Raw genomic sequence first — 21,853 nt, 5'->3', positions numbered from 1 at the left:
TACCATCTCAATCTTTAACATCTATCTTTCTTTCTGATTTCATTTATGCCCCCAGCCCTCCTCCCTCTATCATTCTCACATTCAGCTTCATTCAGTGTTTTAACCTAATTCTATTACAGTTAGGTAGTATTGTGCTGTCCATTTCTAAGTTTTTATATTCAATCCTGTTGCACAATCTGTATCCCTTCAGCTCCAGTTACCCAATATCTTACCCTATTTCTATCTCCTGATGGTCTCTGTTACCAGTGACATATTCCAAGTTTATTCACTAATGTCAGTTCATATCAGCGAGACCATACAGTATTTGTCCTTTAGTTTTTGGCTAGTCTCACTCAGCATAATGTTCTCAAAGTCCACCAATGTTGTTACATACTTCATAACTTTATTCTGTCTTAAAGCTACATAATATTCCATCATATGTATATACCACAGTTTATTTAGCCACTCGTCTGTTGATGGACATTTTGGCTGTTTCCATCTCTTTGCAATTGTAAATAATGCTGCTATAAACATTGGTGCGCAAATGTCCATTTGTGTCTTTGCCCTTAAGTCCTCTGAGTAGATACCTAGCAATGGTATTGCTGGGTCATATATCAATTCTATATTCAGCTTTTTGAGGAACCGCCAAACTGCCTTCCACAGTGGTTGCACTATTTGACATTCCCACCAACAGTGGATAAGTGTGCCTCTTTCTCCACATCCTCTCCAGCACTTGTCATTTTCTGTTTTGTTGATAATGGCCATTCTGGTGGGTGTGAGATGATACCTCATTGTGGTTTTGATTTGCATTTCTCTAATGGCCAGGGACATTGAGCATCTTTTCATGTGCCTTTTGGCCATTTGTATTTCCTCTTCTGAGAAGTGTCTGTTCAAGTCTTTTGCCCATTTTGTGATTGGATTGGCTGTCCTTTTGTTGTTGAGTTGAACAATCTCTTTATAAATTCTGGATACTAGACCTTTATCTGATATGTCATTTCCAAATATTGTCTTCCATTGTGTAGGCTGTCTTTTTACTTTCTTGATGAAGTTCTTTGATGTGCAAAAGTGTTTAATTTTGAGGAGTTCCCATTTATTTATTTATTTATTTATTTATTTATTTAGTACTTGTGCTTTGGGTGTAGGGTCTATAAAACTGGCTCCAATTATAAGATTTATAAGATATTTCCCTACATTTCCCTCTAACTGTTTTATGGTCTTAGACCTAATGTTTACTTTGATCCATTTTGAGTTAACTTTTGTATAGGGTGTGAGATATGGGTCCTCTTTCATTTTTTTGCATATGGTCAGTTCTCTAGGCACCATTTATTGAAGAGACTGTTCTGTCCCAGGTGAGTTGGCTTGACTGCCTTATCAAAGATCAAATGTCCATAGATGAGAGGGTCTATATCTGAGCACTCTATTCAATTCCATTGGTCGATATATCTATCTTTATGCCAATACCATGCTGTTTTGACCACTTTGGCTTCATAATATGCCTTAAAGTCCAGCAGCGTGAGACCTCCAGCTTCGTTTTTTTTTCCTCAAGATACTTTTAGCAATTCGGGGCACCCTGCCCTTCCAGATAAATTTGCTTATTGGTTTTTCTGTTTCCGAAAAATAAGTTGTTGGGATTTTGATTGGTATTGCGTTGAATCTGTAAATCAATTTAGGTAGAATTGACATCTTAACTATATTTAGTCTTCCAATCCATGAATACGGTATGCCCTTCCATCTATTTAGGTCTTCTGTGATTTCTTTTAACAGTTTCTTGTAGTTTTCTTTGTATAGGTCTTTTGTCTCTTTAGTTAAATTTATTCCTAAGTATTTTATTCTTTTAGTTGCAATTGTAAATGGAATTCATTTCTTGATTTCCCCCTCAGATTGTCCATTAGTAGTGTATAGAACACTACATATTTTTGAATGTTGATCTTGTAACCAGCAACTTTGCTGTACTCATTTATTAGCTCTAGTAGTTTTGCTGTGGGTTTTTCATTGTTTTCAATATGTGGTATCATATCATCTACAAACAGTGAGAGTTTTACTTCTTCCTTTCCAATTTTGATACCTTGTATTTCTTTTTCTTGTCATATCGCTCTGGCTAGAACTTCCAACACAATGTTGAATAACAGCAGTGATAGTGGACATCCTTGTCTTGTTCCTGATCTTAGGGGGAAAGTTTTCAGTTTTCCCCCACTGAGGATGATATTAGCTGTGGGTTTTTCATATATTCCCTTTATCATGTTGAGGAAGTTCCCTTCTATTCCTATCCTTTGAAGTGTTTTCAACAGGAAGGGATGTTGAATTTTGTCAAATGCCTTCTCTGCATCAATTGAGATGATCATGTGATTTTCTGCTTTGATATGTTGATATGGTGTTTTATATTAATTGATTTTCTTATGTTGAACCATCCTTGCATACCTGGGCTGAATCCTACTTGGTCATGATGTATAATTCTTTTAATGTGTTGCTGGATTCGATTTGCTAGAATTTTGCTGAGGTTTTTTGCATCTATATTCATTAGAGAGATTGGTCTGTAGTTTTCTTTTTTTGTAATATCTTTGTCTGGTTTTGGTATGAGGGTGATATAGGCTTCATAGAATGAATTAGGTAGCTTTCCCTCCACTTCAGTTTTTTTGAAGAGTTTGAGCAGGATTGGTACTGATTCTTTCTGGAATGTTTGGTAGAATTCACATGTGAAGCCATCTGATCCTGGACTTTTCTTTTTGGGAAGGTTTTTAATGACTGATTCAATTTCTTTACTTGTGGTTGGTTTGTTGAGGTCATCTATTTCTTCTGAGTCAAAGTTGGTTGTTCATGCCTTTCTAGGAAGTTGTCCATTTCATCTACATTGTTGTATTTATTAGCATAAGGTTGTTCATAGTATCCTGTTATTACCTCATTTATTTCTGTGGGGTCAGCGGTTATGTCTCCTCTTCCATTTCTGATCTTATTTATTTGCATCCTCTCTCTTCTTCTTTTTTGTCAATCTTGCTAAGGGCCCATCAATATTATTGATTTTCTCATAGAACCACCTTCTGGTTTTATTGATTTGCTCAATTGTTTTCATGTTCTCAGTTTCATTTATTTCTGCTCTAACCTTTGTTATTTCTTTCCTTTTGCTTGCTTTGGGATTAATTTGCTGTTCTTTCTCCAGTTCTTCCAAATGGACAGTTAATTCCTGAGTTTTTGCCCTTTCCTCCTTTTTGATATAGGCATTTAGGGCAATAAATTTCCCTCTTAGCACTGCCTTTGCTGCGTCCCATGAGTTTTGATATGTTGTGTTTTCATTTTCATTCGCCTCGAGATATTTACTTATTTATTTTGTAATTTCTTCCTTGACCCACTGGTTGTTTAAGAGTGTGTTGCTGAACCTCCACATATTTGTGAATTTTCTGGCACTCCACCTATTATTGATTTCCAACTTCATTCCTTTATGTTCTGAGAAAGTGTTTTGTATGATTTCAATCTTTTTAAATTTGTTAAGACTTGCTTTGTGACCCAGCATATGGTCTATCTTTGAGAATGACCCATGAGCACTTCAGAAAAAGGTGTATCCTGCTGTTGTGGGGTGTAATGTCCTATAAATGTCTGTTAAGTCTAGCTCATTTATTGTAATATTCAAATTCTCTGTTTCTTTATTGATCCTCTGTCTAGATGTTCTGTCCATTGATGAGAGTGGGAAATTGAAGTCTCCAACTATTGTGATAGATGTGTCTAATTCCCTTTTCAGTGTTTGCAGTGTTTGCCTCATGTATTTTGGATCATTCTGTTTCAGTGCATAAATATTTATGACTGTTATGTCTTCTTGTTTAATTGTTCCTTTTATTAGTATATAGTGTCCTTCTTTGTCTCTTTTAACTGTTTTACATTTGAAGTCTAATTTGTTGGATATTTGCATAGCTACTCCTGCTCTTTTCTGGTTGTTATTTGCATGAAATATCTTTTCCCAACCTTTCACTTTCAATCTGTGTTTATCCTTGGGTCTAAGATGTGTTTCCTGTAGGCAGCATATGGAAGGATCCTGTTTTTTAATCCATTCTGCCAGTCTATGCCTTTTGATTGGGGAGTTTAATCCATTAACATTTAGTGTTATTACTGTATGGGTAGTACTTTCTTCTACCATTTTGCCTTTTGGATTTTATATGTCATATCTGATTTTCCTTCTTTCTACACTCTCTCCACACCTCTTTCTTTTGTCTTTTTGTATCTGTCTCTAGTGCTCCCTTTAGTATTTCTTGCAGAGCTGGTCTCTTGGTTACAAATTCTCTCAGTGATTTTTTGTCTGAAAATGTTTTAATTTCTCTCTCATTTTTGAAGGACAATTTTGCTGGGTATAGAATTCTTGGTTGGCAGTTTTTCTCTTTTAGTAATTTAAATATATCACCCCACTGTCTTCTCGCCTCCGTGGTTTCTGCTGAGAAATCTTATTGGGTTTTCCTTGTATGTGATGGATTTCTTTTCTATTACTGCTTTCAAAATCCTCTCTTTCTCTTTGACCTCTGACATTCTGATTAGTAAGTGTCTTGGAGAACGTGTATTTGGATCTGTTCTCTTTGGGGTACTCTGCACTTCTTGGATCTGTAATTTTAGGTCTTTCATAAGAGTTGGGAAATTTTCAGTGATAATTTCCTCCATTAGTTTTTCTCCTCCTTTTCCCTTCTCTTCTCCTTGTGGGACACCCACAACACGTATATTTGTGTGCTTCATATTATCATTCAGTTCCCCGAATCCCTGCTCATATTTTTCCATTTTTTTCCCTATAGTTTCTGTTTCCTGTCTGATTTCAGATGTTCTGTCTTCCAGTTCACTAATCCTACGCTCTGTCTCTCAAAATCTACCATTGTAGGTTTCCATTGTTTTTTTCATCTCTTCTACTGTGCCTTTCATTCCCATAAGTTCTGTGATTTGTTTTTTCAGACTTTCCGTTTCTTCTTCTTGTTCATTCCTTGCCTTCTTCATATCCACCCTCAATGCATTGATTTGGATTTTAATGAGGTTTTTCCATGTCTGTTCTTATATTCTGAATTAATTGTTTCAGCTCTTGTATCTCATTTGAACTATTGGTTTGTTCCTTTGACTGGGCCATATCTTCAGTTTTCCTAGTGTGATTTGTTATTTTTTGCTGGCATCTAGACATTTAATTACCTTAATTAGTTTATTCTGGAGATTGCTTTCACTTCTCTTACCTAGGGTTTTCTGGCTGGATGAATTTGTTGTCTATCTGTTTTTTGACATTCAGTTCAGCTTTTTCTGGACATCTAGCTTAGGTTTTGTTTAACAAAGGATGATTTTTCGGTTTTTGTTTTCTTGTTTCTTGCCCTGCTTGTATGGTGCCTTTCCCCCCACCCCAGCCTTAGGAGGATCTACTTGGGTATTATAGACTCCAGCCAGGTTTTCTCGGACTAAACTGGCCTCCTATCAGGGGGAAGGAGTCACCTTCATCAGTATTCCCTGAGGGTGAGACCCAGCAGGTTAAAAGACATTCCTGTGAAGTCTCTGGGCTCTGTATTTCTTATCCTGCCCAGTATGTGGCACTTGTCTGCCTGCGGGTCCCACCTGCATAAGATTATGTGGCACCTTTAACTTTGGAAGACTCTCCCTGCTGGGGGCATGGTGAAGACAGAGGAGAGGTGTAAGCTGGTTTTAATGGCTTCACATTACCAAGCCCCGCAGTCTGAATTCCTTGAGGGAGGGATTCCACCTAAGTTGGGCTTCACCCCTCCCCTGGGGAAGGCACAGGCAGGAGACAAGCCCTGAAAGCAGCTTGCAGCCTGAGAAGTCCTGCTGCTGAATCCAGAGGCAGTCAAGCCTTTGTAGAAACACAGCCACAAAAACCTGTTTCTTTTCTTTTTTTCTTTTTCTGTTAGCCCAATGAGTGACCTCCACTTTGACCAGGTTCACCTGAGCTGGGGGCCTATTTTTAATAGTCAGAATTTGTTAATTAATGCCACGTTTGGTGTTTGGTTGGACTCAACCCCTGCTGCTGTTAAAGTCCCTTTCCTTTCCCCTCTGGGAAGCAGCCTATAGGGGAGGGGCGCTGGCCCCCACGGTTTGGGAAACTCATGGTTCTAGGGTGGCTTGCAGCCGGTTCAGCTGGTCCAGACTGGGGTACACTGTGTGTCCGGTCACTGACGTGTCTCCAGGAGCTGTTCTGTACTGTTTCTGGTAATTTAGTAGTTGTTCTGGAGGACAAACTAAAGCACACACATTGCTAAGCCGCCATCTTGGCCACACCCCTTAATGAATGGTTTTTACAGCTTAATGAGATAGCCATTTAAAGTGTGAAGTGTAATGGTTTTTCGTATATTCTCAGAATTGTGCAACCATCACCGTAATCACTTTTTGAACATTTTCATAACCCGAAAAAGACCCATCTCCATTACCAGTTACTCCCAACTGTTCCCCACCCCAGCCCACCCTAATCCAAGATAAGCACTAATCTACTTTCTGTCTCAGGATTGACCTAGTCTGAACATTTCATATAAATGGAATCATAGGCTATGTGACCTTTTGTGTTTTGCTTCTTTCACTTAGTGTAAGATTTTCAAGGTACATCTATGTTGTAATATGCATCAGTACTTCATTTCTTTTTATTGACAAATCAGTCAATACTTTTTTTTTTTTTTTTTTTTTTTAAAGAGAGAGGGAGGAAGGGAAGGAAAGACAGAGAGAAGGAAGGAAGGATGGAAGGAAGGAAGGGAGGAAGAAAGGGAAACATCTTTAAACATTTTCTTGTTTTTATTATATTTTGTTTGTTTGTTTGTTTTTTTACATGGGCTGGGGCCGGGAATCGAACCGGGGTCCTCCGGCATGGCAGGCAAGCACTCTTGCCTGCTGAGCCACCGCGGCCCACCCAGTCAATACTTTTTGAATGAGTATTTTATCTACTTCTACTTGTCCCTTCTCAAGAATTTAGAATATCAGAATTAGGTCTTTAAAAATTGAAAGCAGGGACTTAGACAGATATTTATATATCGGTTTTCATAGCAACAATTTTCACAATAGCCAAAAGATAGAAGCAACCCAAGGGTCCATCAGCAGATGAATGAATAAAGAAAATGTGGTAACTTCATACAATGGAATATTAATCAGCCTTAAAAGAAGCAGTGAAGTTCTGATGCATGCCACTACATGGATGAACCTTGAAAACATCATGTTGAGTGAAATAAGTTAGACCCAAAGGACAGGTTTTGTGTAATTCCATTTATATTAAATGGTTAGAGTATGCAAATGCATAGGTGCAGAAAGTAGAGTACAAGTTACCAGGGTCAGGGGAGAAGGGGAAGGGGCAGTTAATGCACAGTGGGTATAGAGTTTCTGTTTGGGGTGGAGGGAAAGTTTTGGTAATGGATGGTGGTGAGGGTGGCACAACATTGTCAGTGTTATTAATTCCACAGAATGGTATGCTGGGAGGGAGTGGTTTGAGATGGGAACATCTGTGTTGTATATAAATGGTTAAAAAACAAGAGCAACTAAAGAGATAGTGACAATTAAATCCAATACATGATCCAGGATGAGATCTAATAATGGGGAAGAAAAGGCTCAAATGGACATTATTGAAATATAGGGAAAAATTGCAGTATAGATTGTAAGCTGTTTATCAGTGTTAAATTTCTTGAAACTTGATAACCGTACTTAAGATGGTTGTATAAGTGAATATCTTTGTTCTTAGGAAATATGCTTTCAAGTATTATGTGCTTAAGGAGCATGATGTATACAGCCTACTCTCATATATTGAGAAAATAGAATCATATTATATGGCAAATGTGACAGAATGTTAAAATTGGTGAATTGTAGGTATGCAAGGGCAGGTATATTAAAGTTTAGTGTGTGGATTTTGTATTATTTTTGCAACAGTTCTATAAGTTTGAAATTATTTCAAAGTAAAAAGCTTAAAGAAAAAAGAAACATTCAACTCTGAAAGATATTTATATGTATTTACTCATATTTCTTATCACAGAATTAATGCTCACATATGGTATTAAACTCAAACAGTGCAGAGTAAAATAAAAAATCATTCTATCCTCTCAAAGTAACTGCTATTAATAGTCTTGTTTTTCTTTCATATGTGATATGTATTTAATTTTTTAACTTGTATTATCTTTTTAGGTCCAAACATATTTTGTCTTTTGTTGGACATTGAGGTCATTAATAAAATTTGTTCTTACAAATTGCCTTAGTAAACATTCTTATACGTACTTTTTATTTTATTTATTTATTTTGTTTTGTTTTTTAAACATAACAACATACAAACACGAACATTCTTAGCATATGATCATTCCATTCTTGGTATATAATTAGTAACTCACAATATCATCATGTAGTTGTATATTCATCACCGTGATCATTTCCTAGAATATCTGCATCAATTCAGAAAAAGAAATAAAAAGAAAAAAGAAAAATCCTCACACACCACACCCCTTACCCCTCCCTCTCATTGGCTGCTAGCATTTCCATCTACCCAATATATTTTAGCTTGTTTCTCCTATTTTTTTCTATACCCTTTATCACTCCCTTTCCTTAATCACTAGCATTTCAATCTACTAAATTTATTTTAACATTAGTTCCCTCTATTATTTATTTATTTCTAATCCATATGTTTTACTCATCTGCCCATACCATAGATAAAAGGAGCATCAGACACAAGGTTTTCACATTCACACAGTCACATTGCGAAAGCCATAGTATTATACAGTCATCTTCAAGAAACATGGTTACTGGAACACAGCTCCACATTTTCGGGCACCTCCCTCCAGCCTCTCCATTACACCTTAACTATAAAAGTGATATCTATATAATGCGTAAGAATATTTCAGAATAACGTCTTGACTCTGTTTGAAATCTCTCAGCCATTGACACTATTTTGTCTCATTTCTGTCTTCCCTTTTTTGGTCTAGAAAGTTCTCATTTCCTTGATGCTGAGTCCCAGCTCATTCTAGGATTTCTGTCCCATGTTGCCAGGAAGGTTTGCACCCCTGGAAGTCATGTCCCACGTAGAGAAGGGGAGGGCAGTGAGTTTGCTTGTCATGTTGGCTGAGAGAGAGAGGCCACATCTGAGCAATTTTAAGTAGGCTTAACCTATCCTTTGCAGGGATAAGTTTCATATGAACAAACCCCAAGATTGAGGGCTCAACCTATTGCTTTGGTTGTCCCCACTGCTTAAGAGAATATCAGGAATTTTCCACATGGGGAAGTTGAATTTTCCCCCTTTCTCGCCATTTCCCATAAGAGACTATGCAAATACTTTTTTATTCACTGTTCAAATCACTCTGGGATTTATCAGGGCATCACTCTGGACAAACCTACAAAATCTCATGCGCTACTCAAGGTTCCATGTACTTATGGTGTTCAATTAAGCTTTCCACATAAGTTATATTAGGAAATGCACTAGTCAAATTATAAATTTTATACCAAATTAACATTTTTTGCTTTATTCTTACACATAAGTTAAAGTTTTAAAATATGACTTACCATCTGTTTTCAACACCCTGCACTATCGACATTCCTTTGTTCTTCCTCATGTAAAAACATTTTTTAATTTGTACATTTAGTCACTATCTTTGTACACTCTAGGCATTTCTAGATTATACCATCTCAGTCTTTATTGCCTATCTTTCCTTCTGATTTCATTTGTGCCCCCAGGCCTCCTCCCTCTTTCATTCTCACATTCAGCTTCATTCAGTGTACTAACATTATTGTATTACAGTTAGGTAGTATTGTGCTATCCATTTCTGAATTTTTACAATCAGTCCCGTTGCATAATCTGTATCCCTTCAGCTCCAATTATGCAATATCTACCCTATTTCTATCTCCTGATGGTCTCTGTTCTTAGCTGAAATTCTCCAAGTTGATTCACTAATGTTAGTTCCTATCAGTGAGACCATACAGTATTTGTCCTTTTGTTTCTGGCCAATCTCACTCAGCATAATGTCCTCAAGGTCCATCCATGTTGTTACATACTTCATAACTTTATTCTGTCTTACAACTGCATAATATTCCATTGTATGTATATGCCACAGCTTGTTTAGCCACTCATTTGTTGATGACTTTGGGGCTGTTTCCATCTCTTGGCAATTGTAAATAATGCTGCTGTAAACATTGGTGTGCAAATTTCCGTTTGTGTCCTTGCCCTCATGTCCTCTGAGTAGATACCTAGCAATGGTATTGCTGGGTCATATGGCAATTCTGTACTTATCTTCCTTAGGAACCACCAAACTGCCTTCCGCAGCAGTTATACCATTTGACATTCCCACCAACGGGTGGAAAAGAAGCCTCTTTCTCCACATCCTCTCCAGCACTTGTCGTTTTCTGTTTTATTGATAATGGCCTTCTGCTGCTGGCTGTGAAATATGATATCTCATTGTAGTTTTGTATGCATATTTTTAAAATTTTCTTAACTGATAATGCTATAACATATACTCTCAGAAGTAAAAATTGTTTGGTCAGAGGATATGTACAGTTAAATTTGGTTGATGAGCCCAAATTGCTCACCAGTCTGTCTTCTCACTGATTGTTGTTTATGAATACCCATTTCCCCAAGCCCTTACCAACATAATTTATTAATCTTTGAAACTTTTGCCAATTCAGTAGGTAAAAAAACATCTATCTTGTTTAATTTGTATTCCTTTAATTATTAATGAGGTTGAGTGTTTTTTGTTTTTAGCCATTTACATTTCTTCTGTGAGTTTTTTGTTCATATCTCCACCTGTTTATCTATTACACTATTGGTCTTTTGAGTTATAGTACCTCTTTCACCATATATTGATATTGATCCTTCATCTTTTTTGTCTTGTCTTATTTTATCATAAAAGTTTTCCAAGTCCTCATTTCTATTTTAATTTAATTTATGTATCTTCTCTCTCTAAATAAGAAGGTTTAAATATCTGAACAGTCAAATTTTCATTGTCTCCTCCTTTATGGCCTCTGGGTTAAAAAGCACCAGTCCAAAATTATGGAAATACGCTCTTAAATCTACTTCTAGTATAGTCACAGTACAATTTATAAGTTTAGATCTTTAACGAATTTGAAATTTGTGTTTATGTATGATATGAGGCAAGACTCTAACCACAAATGCAGCCCGGTTGACCTAATACAATTCATTGATTTTAAATGCCTCCCGAACATATTCTGAATTCTATAGATCTAATATTATTAATGCAATACTCTTCTAGTTAGTATACTCATAATTTATTTTATTGTCTGGTACTGTAGGTCCCACATGATTCTTCATTTAAACTATTTTCTTTCCTCTTCTTATATATTTATACTTCAGGATAAATTTTAGAATGAATTACCAAGTTCCAAAATAGCCTTTTAGATTTGGTTCAAAAATATTTTTAAAGTGTACTTTTAGGTGAGACACAAAACCAGTTTACAAATAATTTATATAATCTTATTCCCATTTGTTTCTAAAATTTACTGTGTATGTGATAAGACAAAGTGTGAGTATATGGCAAAATATAAAGCAGTGGTTACAGGTGGTGGTAGTATTGGGGGGATTTTTTTTTCTTTCGTTTTCAGAGTTGTCCAGAATATTCCTGGGAGAATATTCCTGGGAGAGAATGAGATAAGAAAGTGACGCATCCCACCGTCCCCACCTCCTTACTTGCTCTGCATGGCTGCCCTCAGTTCCAGGGAAGGGGCTGAAGAGTTGTAGCCTTTTCACCTAACAGCATTTCTGGGTTATATTCTGTGCAGCTGAATTTACAAGGCACTTGGCTTCCCAAGTGTCCCATCTCAGAGAGTCATGTTCATGTGACATAGCCAGACCCTGAGGTGTCCCAAACCTTAGTGTGGTTTATATCTGACCCTCACACTACTGGTGTTTTAATTAATATTTAGCAGAAGATAGATTATAGATCTGTTTCCAACTCATATATTTGAACAAGCACCATGCTAATTCTTGGCTCAGAGTATCTAGACTCAATAAGTGGAATGAAAACTTGGTTCTCCTCACTTTTCAATCTACATGTTCTTTCTATTTAATAACAGCAGTAATAATAGTTATAATGACATTTAACATTTATTGAGCATTCCCTCTGTGTTGGGCATCATGCTTAGCATTATATAAACATCTCATTAAATCATTAGAACACACTTTTGTGCATCAAAGAACTTCATCAAGAAAGTAAAAAGACAGCATACACAATGGGAGACAATATTTGGAAACGACATATCAGATAAAGGTCTAGTATCCATAATTTATAAAGAGATTGTTCAACTCAACAACAAAAAGACAGCCAATCCAATCACAAAATGGGCAAAAGACTTGAACAGACACTTCTCAGAAGAGGAAATACAAATGGCCAAAAGGCACATGAAGAGATGCTCAGTGTCCCTGGCCATTAGAGAAATGCAAATCACAACCACAATGAGATATCATCTCACACCCACCAGAATGGCCATTATCAACAAAACAGAAAATGACAAGTGCTGGAGAGGATGTGGAGAAAGAGGCACACTTATCCACTGTTGGTGGGAATGTCAAATGGTGCAACCACTGTGGAAGGCAGTTTGGCGGTTCCTCAAAAAGCTGAATATAGAATTGCCATATGACCCAGAAATACCATTGCTAGGTATCTACTCAGAGGACTTAAGGGCAAAGACACAAACGGACATTTGCACACCAATGTTTATAGCAGCGTTATTTACAATTGCAAAGAGATGGAAACAGCCAAAATGTCCATCAACAGACGAGTGGCTAAACAAACTGTGGTATATACAGACGATGGAATATTATGCAGCTCTAAGATAGAATAAACTTATGAACCATGTAATAACATGAATGGACCTAGAGAACATTATGCTGAGTGAGACTAGCCAAAAACTAAAGGACAAATACTGTATGGTCCCACTGATATGAACCGACATTAGTGAATAAACTTGGAATATGTCACTGGTAACAGAGACCATCAGGAGATAGAAATAGGGTAAGATAATGGGTAATTGGAGCTGAAGGGATACAGACTATGCAACAGGACTGGATACAAAAACTCAGAAATGGACAGCACAATCCTACCTAATTGTAATGTAATTATGTTAAAACATTGAATGAAGCTGCATGTGAGGTATAGTGTTTTTTTTTTCTCTCTATTATCATTTTATTTCTTTTTCTGTTGTCTTTTTATTTCTTTTTATAAATCAATGCAAATGTACTAAGAACTGATGGATATGCAACTATGTGATGATATTAAGAATTACTGATTGTATATGTAGAATGGAATGATTTCTAAATGTTTTGTTAGTTAATTTTGTTAATAAAAAAAAATTGATCCTGGTAATGAATATACAACTATGAGACACTGAACCATTGATTGTATACTTTATATGGATTATACGGTATGTGAATATATCTCAATAAAATTGCATTTAAAAAAAAATCATTAGAACAACCCTGTAAATGTTATTATTGCTCCATCTTACAAATGAGGAAACTGAGGCTCAGGGCAGTCCAGGTCGTACAGACTGACACAGCTGGCACTGGAACCCAGGCAGCCTGATTCCAGAGACCATGTTCTTGATCATGCCTTAAATTCAATTTAATTCCCCAACTTTCCTTCGTAAAACCTGTTCTGTCTCCTGTATTTTCAGTTTTATTTGCCCAGTTTCACCAGCTAGAATCGTAAAAAATACTCCCCTTTCTCTCTCACTTAACTCCACCTCCTACCATCTTACTTTTGAACACTTTCAGATCCATCTGTTCTTCTCTCTGTTCCCCCAATCCTATCTGAGTTTTTAGCCTTCCTTCACTCTCAGCTGGACTTGTAACAATAACATCCCTTGAAAATTCTTCTTTCCAATTAATCTACATATTTTTCTTATCTTCTAAGTTATCTTCCAAGAAAATTAAGCTGCTATGTCACTGTCCTGGACTTCCTTCTTTAAAAAAAAAAATAGAAAAATAAAATCTGAATTCTTTAACTTAACATCCACAATCTGGACCCAGACTGTCTCTTCAGATTTGTTTCTTTTCGTTCTGTGCCCAATCCAATCCCCTTACCTTATGCTCCAAGTATACTGAGTGTTTCAGCGATCCCTAGATCTATGTCAGGCCCTTTCATGGCTCCACACATCTGCATTGGTTTCATCTGCTTGAAAGCCTCTTCTGCCTTGGATTTGCCAGACAAATTTCTATTCAGCTTTCAAGAACCAGATCTTGTGTTACCTTTAGTAACATCTTCAGTCTCTTCCAAGATGAACCATTCATTCTAATGTCTTCTACCATAGCACATGCTCATGCCTCAGTTGCTCTGGTGGATTGTGATTTATCTGTGTACATGTTTCTCTCTTCCATTAACCTAAATGGGTTTTCAGGACAAGGACAAAATCCATCCATCTTTCAGCACCTAGTATATAATAAGCATTCAATAAATGTTGGTTAAAGTATTTGAAGGATTGTCAGAGGGTATTAAAAATAATAGAAACAAAAATATGCTTACTCCTAAACAAATGGAGTTCTGTCTTATGTTTCTCAAAATAATCTCTTTAGCTAAATAAGCAGGCCTGAAGTAGGGTGGTCTAATGTACTGAATAAAATGGTATAGCAAACGAGGAAAGTCCTTTAATTATAAACTTCTGCCATTGTGTCAGAAGACAATAGCAAGATCAAGATCCTAGCTAAGATCATCCTTGATCCCCTCTCCCACTCTCGTGCATGCACTGACATGCACAGGAGAGAGGACTTTCCACCTAGAAGGAGAGCACTGGGCTTGGAGTCCTAGCTCTGCAAATTACTGACTTTGGGCCTTGGACTAGTCACTAGCTTCTCTGGTCCTCATTTTCGTGAAGAGACATTTGATATTTACTTTCATACTTTTCTTGTTAATTTTGATGCAGGGAGACTTCACATAGGAGGTATCTCTTTTTGTCATTTCTTTATTGATAAACAATAATTCTCAACTCAGTATAAATAGGTTTGTTGTATTTTAACTGAAATTCATGTGTCCTTTCCCTTTTAGCTGCAGAATGAGTTGGAAAAAGGTGAGCGGGACAATGCAGAACTACAGGAGTTTGCCAATGCCATCCTCCAGCAGATAGCAGACCATTGCCCTGACATCCTGGAGCAGGTGGTCAATGCATTAGAAGAGTCATCCTGACCCTGTTTTATGGGGTGTGGTGAGCCAAACAGCCTGATATAACCAATACAGGAGCCAAGAAAGGAGCAGTCTGAGGAAAGGCACCCAGAAACTTCTTGGCACCAAATCAACACTACAAACTCCATCGTATCTTGCTCAGCAATTCAAGTGTGATTCCAGCATGATTTCTATTAATTTAATGCTGTCTGTCATCTTAATCTGACTGTCTGCTTTGGATGTCATGTGTCTACACTAATTTTCTTGATGTCCAGGGTGGGAAAGCTTCTGAGTTTCCATGAAAAACTGCCATCCCATCATCAGCAGTAGAGAAGTGTGGAAGCTGGTGACTCTGTCCTTACAGAAGGACATAGAGTAGAGCATCCTTTTACCTTTTCTCCTTGGACATGAGAACCAAATCTGGACTCTATTTCAAGTTCAGCATATTGTAATGCTATCTCACAATGGACCAGAGAGCTTAGTGTTCTAACATCACAACAGGTGCTTTTTCCTAAGAGGGTAAAGAAAAAATCTCAAAAAGAGAGTGTCTTAGAAAAAGACAGTGGGGGGAAAGAGCAGGAATAAGGAGAAAACCAATTCTCCTTTTTTACTGTCTCATCTCATGTGTAATGTTTTATGCAGGGGAGGTGCAGGCAGCCTCATGGTATCTTAGCAAACATAACACCCAAGGTTTGAGACTTCACCCCAATCCTGTCTGCCTTACCCTTTCTTGCTTATGGCATGAAAAGATCTCTCCCTAATCTCTTTTGTTTAGAAGTTTGACCTTATTGTACTTTAGTTTGTCAGATAAAATCACTAACTGAAAGAAAGAGAAGAGGGATTGATACACGAAGCACCGTAGCCACTTCCTTGCATCCTATGGATGACAGCTGTTCTTGGGGTTGGGCTATTTCTCCAGAGCTTCTCCCTCATAAGCATTGTAGGCCTCAGGCCCCACAAGAATGCTGCCCATGCTTCCAGCTCCTGCCACTCAGTGGTTGCCAAAGTTTATGACCCATCTCCTACCTGTGAACTTCATTCTTGACTTATACTCCTAGAGCCACAACCTTGTGTGTTGCCTGGAAACTTCTTCTGGCCCAGTGAGTGTTCCTTATCCCACAATACTCTTTCCCCCTTTCTTGTATTCAAATAATACTTATGAACTACCTACTGGGGACATGTCATGTGCTAGGTACCCATCAGAGAAAAAGTCTCCTTTCAGCGAGGAAGCAGGTAGTTTAGTCAAAGCAGTAAAGGGACACATATACTGTCCCTCCTCTGTCTAATAGCAAGTCCCTTTTTTTTAGAAAAGTTTTTCGCCAATCAACATTTCTTATTATAATGGGATTAATGGGTTTGGGAGGGCTGAGTCACCCATTACCTGCAGGATTTTGGTTGTCACTCCTGAAAGAGTATACTCTTTAGGGGACTGATTATCCACTTACAGATAGTATTTTCTCACCGTGTCTGCAGGCACCTCCTAGAACTGGGCCAACTCCACCTTGCAAATCAGAAAGTTGACACTAGAATTGCAAATCCAAATAAAAGTATTGGCATTCTGAAGATTTTTACCCCTCCCTGCTTCCTCTATATAGACAAAGTCAGTGATAAATAATCAGGCACCAAGAAATAGGCCACTTAACCCAAATTCAGCCCTCTGACCATCTCTGCCACTAGCCTCCCAACAGACACTTAACATCTTCTGATAACAGCTACTGGGCTAACTGTTTTTATCTTGTTTTTCTCCTTATATCTTGCTTTTTCTCCTCTCCCCTTCCCCCTATTACTCACCCAAAGAATTTAATGCTGCCTGTAAAGTCATCATAGCCATCAGTCCAGTATCTTCCCACCTGCCCCTCCTCCCCCTACCCCCAGCCTTTGGCTATCCCTTTAACTTATATGGTCAGGTCCCCAGCTGCCCTATTCCCTGTTGTAAAACAATCCCTCTCCCTATGGGAAGCTGTGGAGTGTTCCTTATCGAAGGTTTTAATGAACTCTGCTCATAAACCTCTTACTGAGATGCTTCCTGAGAGCCAGGCCAGCCAGGGGTGGGTGCAGGGGTTAGGAAGTAAGTGGTGGTCATTTGTGGTCAGTTACCTCAATTCCATTTATTTATTGCAGTGCCCATCACGTAGAAAGCCTCCAATATTTCAGGACTGGGTATTAGAATCTCACACCACTCACCATAATGCAAAGAACTTTGAGGCATGCTAACACCCTTTTCAGGACCACAGCAGAATAACAAAGTGGCCAGACCTGGCCTGCTCTTCTCTGCCTGGTCTGACAAGGGAAGGCATCAGGCAAGTTTCCCTGGGTTCCACCCATTTGGCAGTTTCAGTCCCTCCCACTCTTGTCTACTTGGCGTGACTCCAACTGCAACACCTTCTTTCCCCTCCTCATTTCAACCCTACCCATAGATTTCTCTCCCAAAAAATCTTACAGAAGCTCTCTGTGGGAAGTGTTTCTGAGAAGAAAAATTTCTGAGACAGACATTTGTCTGGTCGCTATGACCCTAGCAAGGATTCTCCTTGGTCCTTCTTGGGAGGTGATCCCGGCATCTCAAATGGTTCTGGATGAAAGCAGGCTCTGGATAAAATGTAATAGTAAACATGACCTGCCTTTATATTTGTAGGGGCAAAGTTAATACATTTTCTAGCATTTAAAGAATATAATTGAGTTTACCTCATTCACTGAGCCAACATTTACTAAATGTGAAACTCCCATCACACTAGAACTTGTCATTCCATGGCCTTTTTCTGTATTCACAAGGTCATTCAACTGCTATTGAATTGAAGGTTTGTGGCCTGAAAAACTCACTGCAAATTGCCTGTAATGTCCACCAAACTAATCTGTTCCATTGGCACCTAAAGATCCATTCCCCAAATCACAGTCATCACAAAGGGGACAATAAGAAGAGGAGAGGGTGAAATCTTACCTGGGGCTCATAACTAAAGGAATGCAAAGTGAGTCATCTTTTCATGTATCGCTATCCCAGGTCCTCATTGAGTTATTAACGAAGTATCTGAATTTGCAAGACTTGGATTCCATTTGCAATGGAAGCATTTTTTTCTTTCTTTCTTTTTTATTACAAGGGCAGGCACTGGGAATCAAACCCAGGTCTCTAGCACAGCAGGCAGGAATTCTGCCTGCTGAGCCACCATCGTACCATGCTGCAATGGAAACATTTTTAAATGGACTTTAGCATATTAAAAAGTATGAACAGGAATCCCCAAATCCATCTCAGCTCTAACATTTAACCTTATACTGTACATCTAAAGAAAATCTAAGAGCCTCTCTCTTCTTATTATTTTTGGCTTTAGAAATCCTAATAAAGCAGACTGGACCCAAGGCCATCTTCAGTGTTAATGGTGGTGATGTGACTCACCATTTTTTGTCAATAAATAGTTTTCCATGAGGGGCCCATTGGCATAGCTACTCCCCAGAGAGGAAAGGAAGGAGAAGTCTATAGAAAGTTTTGGTCAGCTGCTGAACTAATCCCTCCACTATTAATGGTCAGTTTGGCATTTGGATTTGCTGCTAGAGCATCCTACTGATCCCAGAACCATCTGCCCTCCTGCCCAAGCCAGTTACTTAAGCACTAGGTCTTCAGAGTCTTTGAAAAAAAAGCAAAGTGAGGAACATGTCAACACTAGAATGTGGTCCTCACTTGGCCTCTCCCACATCCCAGCAGGGTGCAGTGTCTGCCTCCCCAGCCTCATCTCCCACCTGCAGGAGTTCAGAACAGTGGCAAGAGGATGAAGAGAGAGAACAGACCACAGTGTAGCAGCCTTCCCTTCACAACACCTGCAAGACCAACCATTCATCACTGCTGGTCCCTGGGCATTCAGGACAGTGACTTAAATCATTCAAGGAAATGTTTTTAAAAGAATCTGGGGCTTCCCCAATGTGAACCAAGGGATTCTTTAGGCAAGAAAACACATGAATTACAGGGAAATCCTTCTGAACAAAATGGCTGTCCTTATGTACTCTTTTTAAGCAAAAACTGTTTCCGAACTTTTTAGTGTCAAAACTGTAACTGAGTGTCTCCTGATTTTTTTCAATGTATTTGGCAAGTGCTGTGACCCTGTTGTAGGTATGTATTTCTCCCCATGACTCTTCTAGGGGAGGTGGTTTTAGGGATTGATTTGGAGGAAGTGGATTTTTGTCCCATCCCACCTCCTCTTTTGTTTCTCTGCTTGTCAATATTGTCCGTGTGATTCAGAAAATCGGAGCAGTTACATTGTGTCCATTGTTGAGATTATAAATTTTTTTAAAGTAGTTGTAGAACTGAAAAAAAGAGCTGTGTTTTAAAAATTGCAAATCAATATCATGTTTTAAAAAAAGGAATTCAAGCTATGGGGCAGCCAAACTCCTCTCCCTCCTTTCAAGCTGGCTTAGGTGGAAGCTGGGATAGCCTCTTGGGAAATACAATGACCACAGCTGGTGAGTAAAAGGAACAAGAATCTGGGGACTCAAAGTCCCAGTTGCACCAGGGTTTTCCTGTACATCCTCAGGACCTCTAGGTAGAGGCCTCAAATTTTGTGACCCCAGAACCACTCTCACCCCACATTAGTCCTAGCCCAGTGTGCCTAATACTATGTGGTAACCTGGGCTTGACTTGGAGGCCCCCGCACCTGGCAGCAGCCCTGCCCAGGCCACAGAACCTCTCTCCTGCCCACTTGGTGCTATATCACCCAGTGGCCCATCCAGTATGGGCCAGACACTGGCCAGCCTGGAGCCTGCAATCCAGGTGAAATGAATTGTACTCAGATCTCAGTTCCTTTGGGCTTCAGTCCCTAGATTCTTTCCTTTTCTTAGACTCCCAAATGTCCGAGGCCCAGGATATCTCCCATGGCCGCAGAGATGCCATGGCCAGGAAAGGAAAGGAACCGTGCTGAAGCCACAGAATCCAGCCCTGGGCCTGAGCAAGCACTCTGGGCCCAGCCCTTCTTTCCCCACCACACCAGTATTGCATTCATCCTCTAATGCAGCTAGACCTGCCTGAAGGCAACACCACCTGTTCTGGCCAGCTGGCCCCACTGCAGGCCTAGCCCAGGAACCTGCCAAGCACCTTGGGATGTCCAAGATGGGGCCTTGGGGGTCACCCTGGGATTTACTCCCCTCTACTTCAGAAGAGAAGTGTTGCACTTTAGTGGAGGAGCTGAGGAACACTGGGCACTGTCTCCTTGTAGCTTGAGTTCCTTCTGGTAGCAGTAGCAGCCCACGTGGTGGTGCCAGTGATGCACATGCACCGCTGCCTTCAACCGTATATGTGCATCCTTGCTGGAGTCGTGTTACTGACAGGATAATGACATTACAAAGAAATGTGTTACATTCAACTTTGCCTTGATAATTATTGTAAACACTTTGTTCATTTTTTCTTTTTTATTCACAAACTAAATCCATCAGGAAATTATAAAGTTATTTAAAAATTGTGTGCTGTGTCCTTCTTTGAGTCTCATCCAGTCAGGTCTTTCGGTGAGATGTGTCCTCAAATGCTAGAAGAGCAAGGAGAGGCCAGAGGTCCCACAAGGTCAATTCCAGTGGTAGATAACTTGAGAACCAGGAGATTAGTGGGATGGGAGGTCACAAATTTATAGCACACTCAGCCCTAGATCGGGTTTAGTTCCTTATCCACAGGCCTAGTGGGGTGATTTCATCAGAGAGAAGGGTAGGCTCCCTTTAGGAGACTACTTGAACTTTCTGGATTTGCAGCCCCTTCACTGCTTATCAGTCAATTTCCACCTCGCTTCTGCCTTCCTCTTGCCCTAGGCCCTAAGCCAAGTTCCCCTTTTCCATTCTAATTGTGTTCCAGACCTGAGTAGGTCCCCATGAAGCTCCTATTCACACTAAGAGGGAAGGGCACCAAGGAGGGTCTCACACCTTGAAAGGGCTATGTTCCAACTTCGGATTTGACCTTTAGTGAAGTATGTTCTAATGGATTAACCCTGGGATATAGGAGCTGTATCAGCCAACAAAGTAGGGGTATCAAGCAAAAGAGGAACCACAAGGACCTGTGCTGGAAGGTGGTTATAGTTTTCAGCTTCAATATTTCTCTTGTGCTCTATGCTCAATAAGAAATTATTTTGGAGAATTTCTCTTATAAAAACTAGTTTTCTGCATAGCTTTGTTTCTGTGTTTACCCCAGAAAGAAATCCAGAAGTCCCTGCTTGCTGCACTCTCTCTTCCTACCCCTGGCCTTGGTGCTTTATGTGAGTCAAACCTTGCTCTTCTTCGCAGGCCTTCCTAGTCCCTAGATCCCAGATCTCATCCCTACCTCACCCTCTTCCACCAGAACAGCAATTCCACAGCTCTGCTGGTAGAGGAGCACCTGGAGACAAGGCTATGACAATTCTGAAAAACTGGTTCATATGGAGTAGGAAGCAGAGCAGAGAATGTGGCATATGGCAGAGCCTAAAATCACAGCCACAGCAGATGTGTCCACAGAGAGCTATCATCACATTGGTCAGCTGTTTCCAGGGTTTTCCGTTCATCCTTTATTTATTCACTCTGTGGTCTACCAGCATTCAGTTGCAGACAACTGGACCAGGAAACCATAGGTTTAAGGAAAATAGGTCAGAAGAACTTTAAGAATTCTATCCGTTAACCTATTTTTTTTTTCTTTTTTTTTTTTTGCAAATTGGAAAAGGACCACTATTACTTGCTTTTTGAGGTGGAATATCTCAGGCTGGCTCAAAGAGGATTAAGAATCAGACTGTGGAAGGGGAAGGGGTTCTGCAGGAGCTGATTTGAGCACAAGTTTTCCAGGCTATCCTGGAAAGAGCCCTGGACTTGCAGACAGG

The 21,853-nt window shown here is 39.2% G+C and overlaps 1 protein-coding gene across 11 annotated transcripts in view; it reads left to right on the top strand.

The window, feature by feature from the left end:
• ERC1 (ELKS/RAB6-interacting/CAST family member 1) overlaps window positions 1-20,485 on the top strand; it is a 755,438-nt gene extending 734,953 nt beyond the window's left edge. For 9 of the 11 annotated variants that reach the window (XM_077169625.1, XM_077169623.1, XM_077169622.1 and 6 more), the window contains one exon: window positions 14,937-20,485. In XM_077169625.1, the coding sequence (XP_077025740.1) occupies window positions 14,937-15,074 (138 nt within the window). In that variant the 3' untranslated portion in view covers window positions 15,075-20,485. The remainder of the gene's footprint in view (window positions 1-14,936) is intronic. The other 2 variants (XR_013179465.1, XM_077169619.1) reach the window with 2 other exon arrangements.
• The last annotated feature ends 1,368 nt before the right edge of the window (window positions 20,486-21,853 follow it).

Source organism: Tamandua tetradactyla, chromosome 7 (assembly GCF_023851605.1).
Source record: "Tamandua tetradactyla isolate mTamTet1 chromosome 7, mTamTet1.pri, whole genome shotgun sequence".
NCBI classification, from domain to species: Eukaryota; Metazoa; Chordata; class Mammalia; order Pilosa; family Myrmecophagidae; genus Tamandua; species Tamandua tetradactyla.
Note: the sequence above shows the minus strand (reverse complement) of the source record. Positions and strands in the feature narration are given on the sequence as shown.